The sequence below is a fragment of the Camarhynchus parvulus genome, chromosome 7 (assembly GCF_901933205.1).
Source record: "Camarhynchus parvulus chromosome 7, STF_HiC, whole genome shotgun sequence".
Lineage (NCBI taxonomy): Eukaryota > Metazoa > Chordata > Aves > Passeriformes > Thraupidae > Camarhynchus > Camarhynchus parvulus.
Genome location: NC_044577.1, coordinates 7,637,664 through 7,648,597, shown reverse-complemented (window position 1 = coordinate 7,648,597; position 10,934 = coordinate 7,637,664). Strand labels below are relative to the sequence as shown.

Below are 10,934 nucleotides of genomic sequence, written 5' to 3'. Positions count from 1 at the left end.
CAGATATGCACAAAACCTCCAATACTGCTTTAGTTAGTGTCTAGGAAAACCCAGTAAGGTTTTCTAAAATAGGAACTGCTGAATATGCATCAGTTGTTGAACAACATAAATTAGTATTCATTGCAATCAATTTCTGAAGTATAATTTTCCTGCCTGTTAAAAGTAACCTCTCAGGATTTTCTTGTAAATAGAACAAACTTTCAAGTCAGAAAGATTGGTAGAAGCCTAGAGCAAGTTTAGAGCAAGGTTTCTCTTGATTCATAGTACAAGTATACAGTTGGTATAATATTTAAGAATGACAGTGCTGTCTTTCAGTACTGCTGCCCACAATACTTGGAAATATATCCTTTCAGAATGTGAAGGCATATCCTCTGCGAAGTACCCAGATAAATCAGTTCACCCTTGACTGTAACTAAACGCTGTCTAGTGACTTGTGATCGACAGGGCTTTACCCTCTGACAGCCAGATTCATTGTTGGGACAGCAACCAATCGTCGGGTTTGACGACATGAGCCTAATCAAAGTTGGAGTATAAAAAGCCCCCTTGGAATATATAAGGTACACCAGTGTGGCAAGCTGTCTCTCAGATTGCATTTGCTTTCACGGATCTGTTTAGTACTGAAAGGGAAAGGGGGAGGGGGAAAAAAAAAGAAGGCAAAAGTGCTGCACTGAATGTGAGATCATGCAAAAGCTAGTGCTCTATACTTCTATTTACCTGTTCATGCTGATTGCAGTTGATCCGGTGGCTCTTGATGACAGTAGTCAGCCCACAGAGAACGCTGAAAAGGACGGACTGTGCAATGCTTGTACGTGGAGACAGAATACAAAATCTTCCAGAATAGAAGCCATAAAAATTCAAATCCTCAGCAAACTGCGTCTGGAACAAGCTCCTAACATTAGCAGGGATGTTATTAAACAACTTTTACCCAAGGCTCCTCCACTGCAGGAACTGATTGATCAGTATGATGTGCAGAGAGATGACAGTAGCGATGGCTCTTTGGAAGATGATGACTATCATGCCACCACCGAAACGATTATCACAATGCCTACAGAGTGTAAGTAACCCCGCTTCTTTCGCCTCCCACTGCCCCTCCGAGAGAGTTGTCTCCCTGCTGTAGAGCCACGCAACTCCTCCTCAGGCTCTCCCAACAGGCTGCTGGCTAAAGTCTGCTGGAGGGAGGGAGGAGAGCATTATTTCTAAAGAATTTGAGCCAGGTTCAGATGACTGTGTGGCGATCCTTTGTTTTACTGTTCGGTTTTCAGCTCCTTATAATGTGTGTGCCCTGTAGCACTTAGGATTTGCCCATTGCTTTAGAAAGCAAAGGGAGATCTGCAGTTCAGTCAACTTCGTTATCTGCAGCACTCGGGGCATTTCCTCTCGCAAATATAAAGTACAAGTGCAGATAACAAGAAAACTAAATTTTTGTGAGGGAGGTTTCGCTGGCCAATATTTTTAGAAGGAATAGAAATCAAAGAAATGCAGCTTAGAGCATTATACCTATCTAACTGCAACATGCTACAGCAAGTGCAAGCAGAGAGTTAAATTCTTGCCTCTGCTGATCCCATAAACTAGCACCACCCACCCTCAGAGTTAAAACTATATATTTAAAGCAAATATGTGTGTAACAGATTAAATGTAAAAATGTCCGTGCTATAGCAATCAGCTCATGTAATCGTGCCAAGGAAGAATGAAGGCATTTACTGAATGAGCAGATTCTGAGTTATCTTCTGAGTGCTAAACATCTGCTATGCCTCCTATCAAGTATCTTTTGCACAGCTAATACTGTAGTATCTTGTGTTCTTCATCAGCTAAAGTATTCGACTATAGCAGCTGTTTTTTTAAATAACACATGAATATGATGTCAAAAAGGAAAAATATGACAGGACATATAAGGCATGTTAGCAGTTACGGATATCATTATGATATGCAGACTAGAATAATATCTGCTGCTCTCACCAGCTAAAAATGAACTCACAGATGAAAAAATAAATTTCTCAGTGAAATTTTTCAACTTAATAATTATTAAGATAAGCACTTAATAGCATTATTTTACTGCAGCCTTATAACAAAGCTGAGGTCTGCCTGCATTTTTATTCCAGAATTTTATGTTCAAAGGTTTATAAGTATTTTTAATCAAACTGCGTAGCAGTTTGATTAAAACTGTGACTGAAGAAAAGTCATCGTATTTCACTGCTCTGAGTTCATTTCCTACTTATATAAAGCCCTTGAACTATTTTAAATGCACTAAAGAGACAGGTATCTTAAGTGATGAGATTTATGAATGTTAAAGTCCTGCACCATTTAGGATTAGTACTACCCATTTTATCCTGGCATGGAAAGATCTTGCCATGACTAGGTATGACAGCTGCATCGTAGGCTACAGGAAGGAGGAACGCAGCACTGCACGTGACTTTCCTCTAATATTATTCAAATGAAAACAAAATGATCCTTATATTAATCCCCTCAATTATTTTCTTCCCACTGAGAAAAGAAATATGTTTGTGCAGTTTGCCCAGGGCTGTATAAGTTGCAGCAGGCTGAGGCTTTGGAGTAAATTAGAAATAGCTGGATCACCACACACATGTTGAGTCAGCTTATGCAAAGTTGCTATTCTGCATGCTTTATGAAGGTCCTCAGGAGGTGACCAGCAGAAGTGAACTGGTAGTAGGTAATAGAGTAATTTTGTTGACATCCACTAAAGTTGCTGTAGAGTGTAAACCATAGAAAATGAATTAAGTTAAATCTTTATAACATATTGTAACATTTTCTATACAGTCTGAAAAAAAGTCAGGTTTATATATGCATTTTCTCTTGTTCCCTGTTCAGTAATCTGTTCTTTCCATTCATTTATAGCTGATTTTCTTGTACAAATGGAGGGAAAACCAAAATGTTGCTTCTTTAAGTTTAGCTCTAAAATACAATATAACAAAGTAGTAAAGGCACAATTGTGGATATACTTGAGGCAAGTCCAAAAACCTACAACGGTGTTTGTGCAGATCCTGAGACTTATTAAGCCCATGAAAGATGGCACAAGATATACTGGAATTCGATCTTTGAAACTTGACATGAACCCAGGCACCGGTATTTGGCAGAGTATCGATGTGAAGACAGTCTTGCAAAATTGGCTCAAACAGCCTGAATCCAATTTAGGCATCGAAATAAAAGCTTTTGATGAGAACGGACGGAATCTCGCTGTAACTTTCCCAGGACCGGGGGAAGATGGATTGGTAAGTCTATTTAGAAAAATCCCATTACATTGAAAAGCATTTAAGCTCTGGTTTAAGGTTAAAATGGATGCATTGTTTAGGGAATGGAAGATAAAAGTTCTGTGTATCCAATTCTTTCATTCTTTGCTCTCTGATCATGCCAAAAATCAATAGCTTTCCTCTGCCTCTGTTTCCCTATCTAAAAAATGGAGAGAAATTGCAGTATTTCAGAGAGACATTGCAAGGCATTAACTAGAAAAGGTTTTGGCAATTACTGATAGATGATGCTATCAAAGTAACATTGTTTTCAATTTTGAAGCAAATACTGCTTGATAAGCAGCTATTTCACATAAAGTTAAAGAAAAGTCTTCAGAGTCTTTCACTGGTTAGGAAAGATGCCTCCAATATTGCTGAGAGGCAAGGGAGTTCCTACATACTCTCTATGCATATATTTTCTATTAGCAACAACAAAAATTGCCTCTTTATGAAGATGAGAACAGATCATCTTCATAATGTTAAATAATTTACCTTTCAGTATTTGGTAGAGTGCATCATTCTACCTATCAGAAGTCTCTGAATAGAGAAATTCTGCTTGATACAAAATAATCGAGTCATGATGATAAGAAAGTGCACAAAGTAACTGGTTTGTTTTTATAAGAACAGATGAACAAATTAAATCTGAAATGCACATACAAGTAGACCTGAAATAAACCTGAAGTGAAACTACAGAATTTCCCCAGCTATTTGTTTCTGTAAATCACTAATCATCTACAACCTGTACAAATTTCTATACTTATCACAACCAACTTTTGCATAAGGTATGAAGAATATTATTCTTCTTTTACTTCTATGTAGTAGATGAATCTGTTGATCACAGAAACATAGAAATATTTAGGTTGGAGAAGACCATGGTGTCCAACCATATTTATGCAACATTTAACTTCACAGCAGTGTAATATAATTTAAAAGTGTTTAAAAGAAAAACTCTGAGATATCTTAATTATACATCCAATATAAATGTGGATCTGTATTTGAAACAGGCCAGCTGGATATCATGATCAGGAATGTCCTCACCACCTCCATCCATTCAAATGATGATACATACAGATAACCCATGGCTATCATAATCTAAAAATAAACATTTCAGTGGCAGAGCAGGGTTAGAGGCACAGCTGATAATGGGAGAGGAAATCTTTCTTCCCCCCAGCTCCTCTCCAGCAGCTCCCAATACAGGGGTGCTCCTCTCACCAAACACCTCCCCATATAATTTAGCTTTGGAAAGGGCACTTCCAGCAGCTCCACAGCTTGCAGGGAAACAGCTCGAGAGGGAAACCTGTGTAATAAAGTTAACTGGGCTGTCATTCCTGAGGAATGGTCTCCATGGGATGGCCCCATCAGTGCCAAACCAACACACAGGGCAGAAATCAGTGTGTGGAAGGCAGCAACTTTGGGAACTTTTTCAAAGTCGCAATTGTGGAGGTTGCAATTTCCTTCTAGTTCCAGTTGGTGACTGTGGAAACACACCTTCCATAGGAGGCATGTGGCTCAGGGATTTGCCAAAAGTACATTCCTGGCCACAGGACTCTTCCAGGAGTCAAAATATTTAGCTGCCCCTTCAAATTCATTCAGTCATAGAGTCATTCAAGCATGGCAGCAATAGAGGAGGAACTTTTGTCCTCCTTGGTCTGGACAAAAAACTTTGCTCAATATCCAGAAAGCCTGAATTCAAAATTATTTTAATGAAGGGAATTTCAGAAGGACTCACAAAAGCTCTTATTATGGACTTTAAAACAAACTAAAAAAAATCCATTTCAAAAGTAAAAATCCAGATTTCTCCAAATTTCTGAAATGTTCTCATAGCAGTTAAAGAATGTTAGCACTGAGGCAGTGGTGATTTCAGGGACAAATAGGTATTAAAGCTCTTTGTAGAGAAATGGCAGGGAAATGCAGAGAGAACTATAACAGAATTGCAGGTCAAGTTTTGTTTGCAAACATAATTTCAGAATATTAATCTGAAACATATACATCCGAAATATTTGCGTGTTTTTAGTGAACTTGGGCTTACCTCAGAAATTATTCCAATTGCTTCTCCTCTTCTCACAGAACCCATTTTTAGAGGTCAGAGTTACAGACACACCAAAACGGTCCCGCAGAGATTTTGGTCTCGACTGTGATGAGCACTCGACAGAATCCCGGTGTTGCCGCTACCCGCTGACGGTGGATTTTGAAGCTTTCGGCTGGGATTGGATTATCGCTCCTAAACGATACAAAGCCAACTACTGCTCCGGAGAATGTGAATTTGTGTTTTTACAAAAGTACCCGCACACCCACCTGGTGCACCAAGCCAACCCCAGGGGCTCAGCAGGCCCTTGCTGCACGCCCACCAAGATGTCCCCCATCAACATGCTGTACTTCAACGGCAAAGAACAAATCATCTACGGCAAGATACCAGCCATGGTTGTAGATCGCTGCGGGTGCTCATGAGATCCTCGCTGGATCCACCGTTTCACACGTCGTGGAAGCTACCAAAAGAAAAAATTAAAAAAAAAAAAAAAAGGAAAAAAAGAAAAAATAGAAAAAGTTATACCCCCTCACCAGTCTCTCAAACTGTGAAGTTACGTACACGAGGCATTGCTGACCTCCTGCGTGCTACCAGCAGCAGTTACAGAACATGAACTAAAGGACAATGTAATTACCTGATGACTGCTTGTGAGCCAGTAAAAGAGAAAAGCTACAAGCAAAATCACCGGATTTAATCCACAAAGTTCTTGCATTATGAGGGAATCAATATTCAGTCATTTGGATGCAAATTTATACGCAGGTTTCAGTACACATTGGTAATAAAAGCAAGCTCCTTCTCACCTGAGGACAGAAGGAGCAGGCTTTTAGGTTCCTTTCTTCGCAGCTTCACTTAATATCATATTTACAGGAACATATATACTGGTAACATATACACCACTACACAATACCACCAGAATCATCCTTAAACACTTGAATATATAGTGCAGACTTGTGAAATGTATCAGATGAAATTCCACATAAATGGACAAACCCTGAAATTAGGGATGGCATAGTGTATTTAGCATGTTTCCATTCCTTTTTCTCATTAGTATGTTAGTAATCAATGGCAATGGTGCTACGTAAGCAGGCTGAGTAAATAGAAAGATAGTTATATAAGTGAAGGAATTTAGGCTTAATAATGAATTTGCCCTATCCTCAGGTACACTATTCAACATTCTCAAGAAATAGATATTTTTTAAATGAAAAGGAATAGTTTTCTAGACATAGAAAAACAGAAGGCAGCAGAGAAATCAAGATTCAAATTGCAATCCCACATTTTAACCTGCCTTTGCAACATTACCATTTGCACTATGGTAAACCAATGCAAATAGTTGGTTGCTACAGATATTGTTTAAAAACCACTTTGGTATAACTGACTTGTGTAATATGTATGCATCAATATTTTGTAAATAAATGTTTATTTTTTAATCACTGTTGGTATATGTTCATCACAAAGAAAAAATGGCTTTAACCTGTACTTTAGTTTAATAAACAAACCCCAATATTCTCTTCATAATAAATTTTCTGGATTTTAACACAATATGTAGGAACAATGCAACAAAGTAAACCATATGTTGAGAATTATTCTACATTTTATATGTTTTTTACATTGGTATGAGCCATCTAGAATAAATGATGGCTGTTGACATGTTTATAAGGTTCTTTGGGTTACTGTTTTTATGGTCATTTTGATCCACAACTGAATTTCCATATTTTGAATGTTATGTTCATAAATAATAATGATATCACAAAAGATTGCTATTAAATGCATTTTATTATATTTAAAAGTTTGCAGCAAAGTATTTTCTGTATTTGAGTAAACATAGTACATGGATTTCCACACAAATTCTGTACATTTTCCTTATAGTAAAAAATTGTTAATTGAAATTAAAAATATCTATTTACTATAAAGTCCATTTTATTTCACATGTGAAATAGAACTGATAAACCAGGTGTTTGTTGAGACAACACAATCACTGTTAAAACATCTTCATGTTAGTATGATGCACGTTTTTGTTATATTTCAGAAATCAGTTTTGAATTTTCCTTTGTGTAAAACCACCCTAAAATTGCAAAAGTGCTTGATTTTCTTCCCTTCCTCTTTTATATATTTTCTGCCTCGGTGGTAAATATTTTGTATTGATTTCTTTCTTTTTTACTTTTTTAAAAAATTTGTATGTAAGGACATTAAAACTTAAAGTTTGAGTGATGAGGTTTGAAAGTTAAAAGCAAACAGATTTTCTGCAATTTTTTTTTGAATGATTAGGAGTTCTGCTAAAGCTGTGTCCAGGCATCAAGCAGATGTTCAGCTTCTCCCGATACAGTTCACCAGAGCAGGTCCCTGGGGCCCTTAAATACACTTTCAATTTAGTTTCCCACAAAACACCATCAGACTAAATAAAAAATCTGAAAGCTTTTGGAATACAGACTCTCAGTGAAGCCACAAGAATTAGAAGTACAACACAATTCCTCTCCTAAACAAAGTTACAGAATTAAGGGAGAAATCCTTTGTATGTTGAAGTCAATGGCAAAACTTCCACTGGCTTTAATGGAGACCAACCTTTTGCCCTCTGACTTTTAACTCGTGACATTCAGGCACCAAGCAGTGCCATCCTGCTCATGTGAACTATCAATAGCATCTCCTTGCATGAGGCTCTTAAACCATTCAGAGACTTCCAATTAACTTCCATATACCCTGTAGCTAAACATTCACTGCTTTAATTGGGCCAGTTCATATAGCAACAGCTGCAGTGATACATCAGCATGGATTTTGCAGATAGGGAACAAAACATATTCCCAGTCTGCACCAAAGTCCAGTTACAACACCTGCAGGATTGTTTTTACTCATGATAGGTAAAGCTAATGCAAATTCATGTACCTCCACACAAGCGACATCATTGGTTGCCTGGTAATAACTGTACCCTGCACAAAGGCAGTACAAAAGTGATGGAATTTTTATCCCTGCAATCAATGAAAGCAAAATTAAAGCCAGAAAATAAGCAGTATGAATTCCAAGAAGCATCTATTCCAACCAGCACCCCATCTTGACACTCAGACAAATTTTATTCCATGTAAATTTTATGCAGTATGCATCTTTTATATTTTGCCAAACTTGAAATGATCATAGAGCAATTATGGCTCCTGTGATTTAATATTGACCTTACAGATAACTGGCTACTCATGGAACATGCTGTGGGCTTTGATCTTGATTTTAGCTGCTGAATAGTTCATTATCAATGTGTTTATTGGCAATCAATTTAAGATGTCAATGATTACTTCTGTTCTTATTGTTACATCCTTTTATTTGCAAGGCTCAGGTCTGAGAGACTTCAGCAGCATTTGCGAATACTTTGTACAGCTCTCAAAACTCACTGTTAAGCTGTGTATTCAGAATAATGAAAATATCCAGTGAGGGATGATGTGTGAGGAACAGCATCATTTCCTTACCCGGCATCCTAAGAATCCCAACGAGAATGAACCAGGTAGAGTCCAGCTTTTCAAGGCAGTGTCCAAGTGCCCCAAGATGCACGTGCACACCTGCAACAGGGCAGTTCCTCATCTCTATACTGCTCCAGTTCTTCCTCTTGGCTCTACTCCCAGCCCTTTCCCTCCTAACATGAGCCAGTCCTTTTCCAGGGCTGTTTGACCCCTACCTCCTACCCAGCTTCAGTTACACTGCAACTCGAGTAGCAATTCCCCTCCCATTTCACACAGCATCTCCCATCCCATCCCATCCCACCCCAGACTTTTGCCCTACAGCCCCTTTTGGAGGGGGAACAGCCCCCTGCAGTACTGCCCTCCTGTCCCTTAAGCAGATCCAGTGCATCCTGCTCCTGCTGGAAGCTGTGGTTAGAGGAGAAACCTTCCAATGCGCTCAACAGAGCCTGTGGGGAATTGAACAGCTGAACACAGAAGTCATCACCACTAAGCATAAATGCACTGCAATTTTTCACAGATGGACTGTTTTGCTAAATATGAGGAGATTTCAAAGGAAGAACTAAAGCCCAAATCCATTCATAGCTTTAGGTAGCTTTTCCTCAATTCTGTGGAGTCTAGGTTTGGGGTTTGTGGTTGTTCATTGGGCAATTGGGGGTTTTTGAGGGCTTTTTTGTGTAGTTTCTTATGTAATCAGACCTTGGATGTGAATGACCTATTTTGGCTAAACGTCTCAAAAAATAAATCTGCTTGAGATTAGGTTTGGACAGCTCAATCCAGGCAGATAGATTTTGTTAAAGCTGCAGTATAACAAAGCAGGTTATTATAATCTGAAGCACTGGACGGACAAACTTAAAAACCAAAATATCCCACCTCAACTTATAAAGTTAATAGCTTTCAATAAAAAAAATTAACTTAGGAAACAGTACATTATGGGAGGCACAAGCTAGAAGCTTTACAAACAATGCTGTACCTATGTAACTCAGCAAAATTGTCAGGAAGAACCTTAGGGATGTGTTTTAACTGACTCAAGTTAGCCCTGTGCTTCCACTTGAGCCTCCTCCCAACAATGTTAACTGCAGCAAGCAGGTATCTATACATTGATTTAATACCAGCAATGAAACCAGTAATGCAGCTGCTTCTGCTTTTCTGTCAAGTCTTCCCCTGCAAGAAGTAAGACTACAACTCTGGCTCAAAATGCAAGTGTAACATGTTTGAATCCATAAAAATTAAATGTTAACAAACTCTGGAAACACTAAAGCTCCAATTCTCCCATTCAGTTTATAAAAGCGCTGACAAAATCCAAAGGAAAAAGTTAGGGCTGCAGGCCAATTTCTGAATTTGAATAGGCAAGAAGTACAGTTCTGTTCACTCTTGGCCAGGCCACTTCTAAATAATCTCAAAAAAAAAAAAAAAAGTGATAATGCTAACATCTGTTGTAGCAATCTTGCAAAACAAAAAAGGAAATGGAGAAGTGCAAATGTACTGCTCATTTAACAAGGAATTACTCCAATTAATTACTAGGTGCATTGATAAATTAAACAGAATTATTCTCTTTGGTGGCTAGACAGTGAATTTGAGGGATGAAGAACTACTACAGTGACTGTAAAACAAAAAAACTGCCTGTTTTTATTGCTTCAGAATATAGATGAGAACAAGTATTGAAGCCCTGTGTAGATGAGGCGTCAAGATCAGCAACAAGCCTTGCAGCATTTTGAGTGTAAGTAAGTCTGGCTAATTCTCACCAGCCTTAGGCACTAAGGCTCTCTGAGGCTACAGGAAAAACTGTTCCCTTCTTTACAAGTGGACATAACTCTCACATTGTACATGCTTTCAAAACAGCGCTTTCAGAAAATACAAAATAGCTTAGTGTGCATGAGTCAGCTTGTGATCTTGAACTTGTGCTCTTAGAGACTCTGTGCTCTAAATCTAATCATGAATCAAAAGTAGTCAGTGGTCCTAAAAGCTGCTGCAATTTCTCCCCATAGAAATGCCTTTGACCTACAAGTCAATAACCAAGTTAGATTTCAAACCTGTAGCTTTTCCATTATATTTATCATACTACCTCTGTACAAGAAATCCCTCAAGAGCTGAAAGCATTCACCTTGAATGAATCCCACCTGTGGAAAGGCAGAGGAACAAGCCCTGGTTCAGCAGTGCCTTTCCTGTTACTCCTTGATGGAGTATGGGTGAGTATGGGTGTTACTCCTGTATGGCCTTGGGTGAGATCTT

General features: G+C 38.4%; 1 protein-coding gene across 1 annotated transcript; it reads left to right on the top strand.

Annotated features, from left to right (window-relative positions):
* The first annotated feature begins 613 nt into the window (after positions 1-613).
* On the top strand, positions 614-7,055 carry MSTN (myostatin). The gene is made up of 3 exons (XM_030952139.1): positions 614-1,054; positions 2,854-3,227; positions 5,310-7,055. Exons 1-3 carry the CDS (start codon positions 682-684, stop codon positions 5,688-5,690), a joined length of 1,128 nt encoding a protein of 375 aa, XP_030807999.1. The 5' UTR covers positions 614-681; the 3' UTR covers positions 5,691-7,055.
* Positions 7,056-10,934: the final 3,879 nt, after the last annotated feature.

Bases quoted from the DNA above. Each gene is read 5' to 3' on its own strand.
- MSTN (XM_030952139.1), top strand. From the start codon at position 682: ATGCAAAAGCTAGTGCTCTATACTTCTATTTACCTGTTCATGCTGATT. The intron at 1,055-2,853 runs GTAAGTAACCCC...ATTCATTTATAG, and splicing joins TATCACAATGCCTACAGAGT to CTGATTTTCTTGTACAAATG. The intron at 3,228-5,309 runs GTAAGTCTATTT...CTCTTCTCACAG, and splicing joins GACCGGGGGAAGATGGATTG to AACCCATTTTTAGAGGTCAG.